The sequence below is a fragment of the Bison bison genome, unplaced genomic scaffold (assembly GCF_000754665.1).
Source record: "Bison bison bison isolate TAMUID 2011002044 unplaced genomic scaffold, Bison_UMD1.0 scf7180017864203, whole genome shotgun sequence".
NCBI lineage: Eukaryota > Metazoa > Chordata > Mammalia > Artiodactyla > Bovidae > Bison > Bison bison.
In genome coordinates, this window is record NW_011494775.1 from 6,303,466 (window position 1) to 6,312,801 (window position 9,336).

Consider the following 9,336-nt stretch of genomic DNA (forward strand, 5'->3'; position numbering starts at 1 on the left):
GGCGTGCCCTCTGGGACCCTCCCTGACCGCCCGCCCACCTGCCTGCAGGTCATCCACAGCACCGTGGTGGACACGTCTGTGTTATTCCCACATCGCCTGGGCCTCCCCTACAAGCGCTCCCTGCGGAATCTCATGGCCGACTACCTCAGACAGATCATCCAGGACAATGGTGAGTGCTGGGGCACAGGCACGTGGGAGCCTTGGGGGATATGGGGGCTGCAGGTTCCCGGCTCTGACACCCATTTGCCTGCAGTGGACGGGCACAGCTCCAGCGAGGATGCCAGTGCCTGCATGCACCTGGTGATCTGGAAGATCCGAGAAGACGCCAAGACCAAGCGGTGACCGCCGCCTGCCTGCCCGCTCGCCTCTCCCACAGCCCCGGCCCGTCCTCTACCCCAGGCCTCTTCCAAAACAGTGCAATAAATCTCGAGAGCTAACCCTGTCCACGTCGCCGAGACACAGAAAACCGAGAGAACCAGATGAGCTGGCGGCAGAGAGCCCAGCGCCGAGACCGACCCTGGAGCCCTGAGCCCCTCCGCGCCCCTGCCCGTCCCCGCCTCTGCCCCTGACCTCTGTCCTCAGACTGCTGCTGACTCAACGGGCAGGGCCGGCCTGCCACCCCCACAGGCCCTGCTGGTGCCCCTTCTTGTGGGTGGAGGGTGCGGGGGTGGCAGGCTTGTCAAGGGTTTGTTTGTGACAGGGGTTTGTCTTTTTATTTTGTATTGTTATTTTTATTATTTTGAATTTAAACCTGATGACTTGACAGTTGTCTTCCCCACCCGGAGGAGCAAGACCCCGGTGCTGCCTTCCCTCCTGGGGGGTGGGGGTGGAGCTGGGAGTGCAGCTGGCGCCCCAAAGGCCACCAGGACCTGGGAGTTCCACCTAGCCTGGGCCTGGACAGTGGGATCTGGCCTCCCCAACCTACCTGGACCCTGGGGCTTCTGGTAACCAATCCAGCGCCTCCATCAGCCCCCCAGACCTCGCCTTCTGGAAACCCTAGGGCCTACTGGCCTCTGGACACTGTCCTCCCGCCAGAGCGCCGCCCTCCCCTGGGGGCTCTCTGTAAAGCCCCACAGCACCCCCTTCCAAGATCCCCTCCCCACCCCCAGGCAGGGGCAGAATAAATGTTTGTATGGATTTTAGAGCTTGTGACATGTCGTGTTCTTGGTGCCAGGTGTGGCTCTCCATGCACAGTGGAGGTCACTCACCCCTAGTTGGGGGCGGGTGTCAGGACCTTGCTCTCCCTCGTGGACCCAGGGCCCCATGTTTCCAGACCCTTCCCAGTGCTGGTGATTACAGCCAGCAGCCAAGAGTCAGGCCCCTGCCACCAGCCACTGGCCATCCTGACCCTCTGGGACCCATTATGACCCATGTTCTAGTGACCTATTGACTTTCCCCCCCTTTTTTTGAACAAGGAGTGGTTTTCTAAATACAGGATGCAAGCATGTCTCTCAAGGACATTGCTGTGTGGGTTCCATCCCTCTCCCCCTCCCCAGAGCACGAGTACCCCAGGGAAGCCTTGGGCAGCTGGGGGAGGGGCTTTCGGATGCAGGGGAGGGGGTCAAGTTGGGGGTGGGACGAAAGCTTTCAGCTTGCCAAAACTGCTGGTTCACAGAGGCTGAAGAGCTTTTGCAAACCAGATCTGCCTGCTTGGGAAACTCCCTTTTGTCACCATGTGGGAAGGGGGGTGCTGAATACCAAATGCCCTCTGCATAGGTGCACGCCTGGTGGTGGTGTCTCCTGGAGGCTGTTGGAGCAATTTGTCCAAGCCCCTCCCCAGGGTGTTTCTCAGTAAGCCCTGGATGGGGCTGGAAGAGCAGGATGCTGCTCAATGTGTAGGGCTTCCCAAGAAATGGGGGTGGAGGCTGCTGCTCTGATGGGGCGGTCAGCTTCTGGGTTCTGTCTCCACTCCATCATTCATTCACCCAACATCAGTTTGGAAGGCAGGACAGGCAGGTAGATTTGGCCTGTTCAGTCACAGCTGGCCAGGGGGAGCGACTGACTCCAAAGCTGGGAAGTACCTTCCTAATTTCTGTTCTTCAGAAGGTTCTTCAAAAGAATATGAAAAACAGCTTAATCACCTCCCCTGAACCCTCAAACTTGCCCCTCCTAAGAGGACCCTACCTTTAGTAGTGCCCCCCACACACTGCCCCACCCTGATCCAAGTACCCCACCTCTGGCCTGAATGCTGCCCAAACCTCATCGCTGCCTCACACCCCTGCCCCCTCCAGGAAGGCCCCCGGACCCCTACCTGAGTGCTGGGTAGGCAAACTCCAGGCTGCAACCCTCTGTGCTGCTTCCTGGTAGGATGGTCTCAGTGGTTCTAACAGCCTTCCCCAGCCAGACACCCAACACTCTACCTGTGCATAGGAGATGCTCATTGAATTGAAATGGGATGAATGAAAGAGAACCCAGGCCCATGGCTCAGACTCAATTCCTGATTATCTAACACCCCAGCATCCTTCCTCTACCTCTAGCCTCTCCCCAACCCTGTGGGCCCACCCAGCTTCAACCAGGTCCAACCCACCTCACCGAGTGCAAGCTTTACAAGATTCCACCACTAAAGGACTTGCCCCCGTGTCCATTGCGACCACAGTTTGTTGTAAATGACAAACCTAGACAGAATGTAAAACAGAAACATCACTTTGCTGACAGAGGTCCATATAGTCAAAGCTATGGTTTTTCCAGTAGTCATGCATGGATGTGAGAGTTCAACCATAAAGGCTAAGTCCTGAAGAATTGATGCATTTGAAAAGCGGTACTGGAGAATACTTTGACTTCTGACCCATCTGACTCTTTGTGACCACATGGACTGCAGCACACCAAGCTTCCCTGTCCTTTACCATCTCTTGGAGCTTGCTCAAACTCATATCCATTGTCAGTGATGCCATCCAACCATCTCGTCCTCTATCATCCCCTTCTCCTCCTGCCTCCAATATTTCCTAGCATCAGGGTCTTTTCCAATGAGTCAGTTTTTCACATCAAGTGGCCAAAGTATTGGAACTTCAGCTCCATCATGCTGCTAAGTCGCTTCAGTCGTGTCCAACTCTGTGCGACCTCATAGACAGCAGCCCACCAGGCTCCGCCATCCCTGGGATTCTCCAGGCAAGAACACTGGAGTGGGTTGCCATTTCCTTCTCCCAGCTTCAGCCTAAGTCCTTCCAATGAATATTCAGAGTTGACTTCCCTTAGGATTGACTGGTTTGATCTCCTTGCAGTCCAAGGGATTCTCAAAAGTCTTCTCCATCACCACTTTTCAAATTCATCAGTTCTTCAGGGCTTAGCCTTTATGGTTCGGCTCTCACATCCATACATGATTACTGGAAAAACCATAGCTTTGACTATACGGACCTCTGTAGGCAAAGTGATGTTTCTGTTTTTTTGTTGTTTTTTTTTTTTACATTCTGTCTAGGTTTGTCATTCACAACAGACTGGAAAATTCTTAAAGAGATGGGAATACCAGACCACCTGACCTGCCTCTTGAGAAATCTGTATGCAGGTCTAGAAACAACAGTCAGAACTGGACTTAGAACAACAGACTGGTTCCAAATTGGGAAAGGAGTACCTCAAGTCTGCATATTGTCATCCTGCTTATTTAACTTATATGCAGAGTACATCATGAGAAATGCTGGACTGGATGAAGCACAAGCTGGAATCAAAATAGCCAGGAGAAATATCAATAACCTCAGATATGCAGATGACACCACCCTTATAGCAGAAAGCGAAGAAAAACTAAAGAGCCTCTTGATGAAAGTGAAAGAGGAGAGTGAAAAAGTTGGCTTAAAACTCAACATTCAGAAAACTGAAATCATGGCATCTGGTCCCATCACTTCATGGCAAATAGATGGGGAACAATGGAAACAGTGACAGACTTTATTTTGGGGGGCTCCAAAATCACTGCAGATGGTGAGTGCAGCCATGAAATTAAAAGATGCTTACTCCTTAAAAGAAAAGTTATGACCAACCTAGACAGCATATTAAAAAGCAGAGACATTACTTTGCCAACAAAGTCCATGTAGTCAAAGCTTTGGTTTTTCCAGTAATCATGTATGGATGTGAGAGTTGGACAATAAAGGCTGAGCACCAAGTAATTGATGCTTTTGAACTGTGGTGTTGGAGAAGACTCTTGAGAGTCCTTGGACTGCAAGGAGATCCAACCAGTCCATCCTAAAGGAAATCAGTTCTGAATATTCATTGGAAGGACTGATGCTGAAGCTGAAACTCCAATACTTTGGCCACCTGATGCAAAAAACTGACTCATTTGAAAAGACCCTGATGCTGGGAAAGATTAAAGGCTGGAGGAGAAGGGGACGACAGAGGATGAGATGGTTGGATGGTATCACCGACTCAAAGGACATGAGTTTGAGTAAGCTCTGGCAGTTGGTGATGGACAGGGAGGCGTGGCGTACTGCAGTCCATGGGGTTGCAAAGAGTCGGACACGACTGAGCGACTGAAATGAACTAACAGGTTTGTCATAGCCCCTTAATACAAAAGCCCAGATTAAGACTCTTCCATCAAGCCCCACTGGCAAGGCCTCACTCGGCCCCGCCTTCGGCCCCTCCCCCTTGGTCCCGCCTCCTCTAGCTCTGTTGCGCGAAGTCACACTAGGCTCCTCCGCCTGGAGCCGTGTTCGGCGTGGATGACTCTCGGCCCCGCCTTCCCCCCCGCCTCGCCTTCGGTATTGGCCCTGCCTCTGGGTAACGCCCTTCTTCCTTGGACTCACCTTCCGCTCAGACCACGCCCTCGACTCCCGCACTGTCTTTAGCCCCGCCCGCTCCTTCCCCGTTCCTCGAGGTCACTGGGCCCTGCCTTCGGCTCCGCCTCTTTTGACCCTGTTCAGTTTGGCCTCGCTCGACCCCGCCTTCGGCCCCGCCCCTACTTTGGTATTGGCCCCGCCTCCGGCCCTAGACCCCGCCTTCCCGCCCAGCTCCGCCCCGCCCCCGCGCCGCCCGTTTCAGGCCCGTTGGCACCCGGCTAACAGCTTCCACCACGTCCGTCGCTTTGAACTCCAGCGGACTGCCCCAGGCAGCCCGGCCCCGCCCGCCCCGGCCCGCGCAGGTGAGCGGCGGCGCTTCCACAGCTGTGTGTCTCTGTGGGCCCGCGCACCCTCTCTGAACTCCGCCGGGCCTGAAGGCGGGAGTCCGTGGCGGAGGAGGCGCCCCCTAGAGGTCCGCGCGGGCCAGGGTCCGGACGGGCGCTGGAGCTCACGGTGTGTAGTGGACCGAGATCTCCCGGTGCATTTTCCGGGGCTGGGCATCGAATCCTGCGTCGCTTCGCTGTGGGAATGCTCGGGATTTCCCCAGGGTTAGTGGACGTTCTGGTGAGCCGAGAGTGGGGTGAGGAAGAAGCAAGCCCTTGTCGGGGGAGGCGTGTTGCCGTCCCCAAAAACACTCTGCGTGAATTCTGACCAGCAGCAGCCCTCTAACCCCATCTGGCCCGGGCCGGGATTCCTAGTGGCTCTGGTCCCACAGGCTGAGCCTCACTCACCCCGAGCCTCGTTTTTTCTCTTCTGGCGAATGGGCACTGGCCTTCATCAGGCTCCCGGGAGCATCAGCGCCGGCCCCGAGCCAGGCCATCCCACCCCGGGGCCCTGGGGACACCAATGACTCAGAGGCCAGCAGTCCCTGCTCTGGGAGGTTCCAGTTTCAGCAGGCAACCCAGATGGGGGAAGACGCAGAGAAAGGGTGATCAGAGCTGGAATGGGGGACCCTGCAGGCAGAAGGGAGGCCCAGAGGAGGCGCCAGAACAAGAACAAGCCTGGGCCATCGGAGAAATATGAGCTGAGAGCAGATGGGTGAGGAGCCTCCGGCCAGCCTGTCAAAAGGGAACGGTCCTGCTGGCAGAGGGAACAGTGGGACCAGGGGTGTGGAGTGCTGGGGCTGGGGGTCATTTGGGGAGCTGCCAGGGGCACTGAAGGACTAGGAGGGACCAGGCTTCTGGCTCTATGGAAATCTGGTGGTTGCTACCCCAGGGCCACACTCAGACCTCTCAGCCCCTTGGCCACATACACTCCCTTTCGAGATATGACAGAGAACCCTGGGGGCCCATTTAGTCTGTCAACAAAGAAATCGATCGAACACCTGACCAGGCTGGATGTCCTGTGCTGTGTGGAAGGACATGTGTGCAGCCTTTCCAGGAGCGGCAATGCGGGGCTTGGACTACGGAGGGCCGTGCGGGGCTGTGGGGTGGGGAACAGTGGCCAGGTGACCACAGCAGTGAGCAAGGACTCACAGCTGGTGACTGGACCTTCCGATTCTGGGGAGGAGACTTTATCAGGTGGGCATAGGAAATGACTTTTCCAAGAAGGTTGGAGTGGTGGGCACTATACAGCCGCCAGTGTGACCTCAGGCCACTCTGCCCGACAGCCCCACCAGCATGGGCAGTCTCGCGTACCGAGAAGACCTTGACGAGGAGAAGAACTCAGGTGCATGTCTGGGCGAAGCGTGGGCATAGGGTGGGGGGAAAGGTGTGGGCACAAGGTGGGCTCCACCAAGGGGCATTAGAAAGCACAGTGGCTGAAGTGGGGAGACAGGAGGCCCAGTGCAGGGTTCTCATGGGGTTACAGGTAGTTCAAAATCCTGGGACTGAAGGGTGCACTCAGGACTTGGAAACCTGGGACCCAGAGCACCTGGGCTGGGCATGGAGCCTCTGACACCTTGGAGCTCATCCCCGGGGCCTTGTAGTTTACCCCTCTGTAGAAGGAGTGGGTGTGAATAGGTCTCCCATGGCCTAGGGGTTGTCTCGGGGTGGCTGGATCCTCAGATCTACCTGGGCTCCCCGAGCAAGTGCCTACCGTGTACAGAGGCCGAGGGCCCTCCTGTCTGTTTACCAGCTGGATCCCCCAGGGGCCCATTAGCCCTCCTCCATGGTGTCATTAGCCTGTGTTTATCCTCCAGAGTTCACCTGGGAGGTGCAGGCCAACAACCGGGCCTACAACAGCCAGTTCAAGGAGAAGGTCTTTCTGTGTTGGCAGAGAAGGAAGTATAAGGTGGGCAGGCCTCCCCCATCCCCGCTCCCACAGGCTTTGGGGACCTGCCAGTGAGGGAGAGTGGTCACCGGGGCTCTGCCTGCTGGGTTCTCCCACTTGGTCCTGAGGACTGTAGTGCTGGCCTCACAGAGTCACTGGTCCGGCACGGATGCCCCACGTGGCTCCTCTGCCCTAAATATGTTCCTAGGCAGCTTTCGCAGTACAGTATGTCTGTCAGGCTCTACCTTGCTGCAGGGAATCCTGGGGTCACTGACCTGGCTCACCAAGCCTGCACCCAGTAGGGGCTCTGTTCATGCTCTTCATGGCTGGAGGGCAGGTGGGTGGAGGCCAGGTGGGGCTGGGCAGGCAGACCCCCACACCAGCTCTCCTTCCAGAAGAACATCATCCACACGGCCAAGTACAATGTCTTCTCCTTCCTGCCCTTGAACCTGTATGAGCAGTTCCACCGCTTTTCCAACCTCTACTTCCTTCTCATCATCCTCCTCCAGGTGAGGTGAGGGTAGTCCCAGGAGTCAGTGCCCATGGTCACTCCACTCCTTCTACCTGCTTGAGCTGTCTCCTCCAGGAAGCCCCCATCCCCACCCCCGCACTTCCCACCTTCCCACATGGCTCTGTAGACCCAGGGTGGTTCCCACATGGCTCTGTAGACCCATGTGTTTGTGTGGTTAGTGGGTCAGTGTCCACTCCCCACAGACTGGGAGTTCCGTTATGGCTGGGTCCTCACTGCCCAGTCCAGGGCCTGGAACACAGGACGTGCTCAATATATATTGAAGGACGTGAGTGCATGGATGGCTCCTCCAGGTTTGAGGAGGCCTCCTGACCCCTTTGGTCTCAGCAGGTCCCAGAGGGCAAGGAGGAAGGATCAGATTCTAGGGACTCGCTGGGTCACTTCCTGGCATCAGGCTGGTCATGGGTGGAGACGGATGAGCAGTGGTGGGTAGAGATGGGGCCCCGTGTGGTGAGGGAAGTTTCCAAAACACTCCAACTCATACTCAGTGTCTCATTCTGATCTGAGTAAAGTGAGACGCTGCTTTTATCCATCAAGCCAATAAACACTTCTTGAGCACCTACTGTATGCAGGTACTGTTCTGGGCACTGTGGACCCAGTAGTGGCCCTGACACCTGTCTTAAGGTGGCTCAGGACTGGGGGAAATGACTGTCATTAAACCACATGGTAGGAACAAGTGATGGGGTGGGCCCCCCACCCAAACTGTGCTGAGGGCAGATCTGAGGTTGCACAGAGGGGATCTCATGAGAGCCAAGGCCTTGAGGAGGGACCAAGCATGGGGTTAGGAGGGCTTCCTGGAGGAGAGGACCTGGGGGGGCGGTGCATGGAAGGAAGAGGAGGCATCGCTGGGCAGGAGGTCCAGGCAGAGAGAGGGCCCTGAGGGGAGTTGCCTGCAGGTGGGAACAGCAGGATGCGAGGTTGTGGTGCTGGATGTGTGGGTGGGAGGGGGCAGGATTGCAGGGAGGGGAGGCGGTCAGGGTGCCCAAGACGGTTGGCTGGCATGACCCATCCTCTGTGTCAGGGCATCCCCGAGATCTCCACGCTGCCCTGGTTCACACTGTTCGCCCCGCTCGTCTGCCTCCTCACCATCCGGGCCATCCGAGACCTGGTGGATGATATTGTAAGGAGGGACGGGGTGAGGGCAGGGCGAAGGCAGGTGGGTCCTCCTGACTCCTGGGTGCGGTGGGAGGAAGGTCCACACTGGTGGGCAGAAGGCAGCCCCGGTGGGCTGTGTTGTCCATTGTGCCCTGTGGCCACTGGGGCAGGTGCCAGTGTCCCTTCAGCAGGTCATCCAAGTGTCCACACGGGCAGCCTGCAGGAAACCGCCCTCTTTCTGCTGCCAACACCCTCCCCGGGGCAGGGTCACTGGACAGGCACCGCAGGGTTTGGGCTCTCTAGCCGGGCACCTGTGTCTGTCCTGTTGCCTGAGCGGCATGAGGGGAATCGTTGCTGCTCTGACCTACCCCCCATCGGCCCAGGGGAGACACAGGAGTGACAAGATCGTCAACAATCGGCCATGCCAGATCCTAATGGGGAAGAGGTGAGGCCGCAGCGGCTGGGTGTGGGATCTGTCCAAGGGAGGCAACTCCAGCATGGAAGAGGGATGCACACTCACGGGGGGTGTGCCTGGAAGATCATCCAGCATCTTCTGAGCTCTTGGACATCCTGTGGGGCCAGGGGAAACCCAGACCAGCACTTATTAGATGCCTGCTGTCTACCAGGCTTGGGGTGGGCCCTGTGCAGGGGCAGGGGCTGAAGATCCAATTGTTCACCCTCATGGAGCAGAGTTCAGCCAAAGGGGAGGGTAGGAAGGTCTGAAGGGCCTTGGAATCTGGGAGG

The 9,336-nt window shown here is 57.0% G+C and overlaps 2 protein-coding genes across 8 annotated transcripts in view; both read left to right on the plus strand.

The window, feature by feature from the left end:
• The window catches only part of REXO1 (REX1, RNA exonuclease 1 homolog (S. cerevisiae)), a 19,682-nt gene extending 18,535 nt beyond the window's left edge, over positions 1 to 1,147 (plus strand). Inside the window, exons 16-17 of the mRNA XM_010844542.1 lie at positions 49 to 169; positions 254 to 1,147. Coding sequence (XP_010842844.1) covers positions 49 to 169; positions 254 to 342 — 210 coding nt within the window. The 3' untranslated portion in view covers positions 343 to 1,147. The remainder of the gene's footprint in view (positions 1 to 48; positions 170 to 253) is intronic.
• A 3,871-nt stretch (positions 1,148 to 5,018) lies between these two features.
• The window catches only part of ATP8B3 (ATPase, aminophospholipid transporter, class I, type 8B, member 3), a 21,221-nt gene continuing 16,903 nt past the window's right edge, over positions 5,019 to 9,336 (plus strand). For 2 of the 7 annotated variants that reach the window (XM_010844543.1, XM_010844544.1), the window contains exons 1-6: positions 5,605 to 5,795; positions 6,367 to 6,425; positions 6,898 to 6,989; positions 7,364 to 7,477; positions 8,519 to 8,617; positions 8,976 to 9,037. In XM_010844543.1, coding sequence (XP_010842845.1) covers positions 5,701 to 5,795; positions 6,367 to 6,425; positions 6,898 to 6,989; positions 7,364 to 7,477; positions 8,519 to 8,617; positions 8,976 to 9,037 — 521 coding nt within the window. In that variant the 5' untranslated portion in view covers positions 5,605 to 5,700. The other 5 variants (XM_010844546.1, XM_010844545.1, XM_010844549.1 and 2 more) reach the window with 4 other exon arrangements.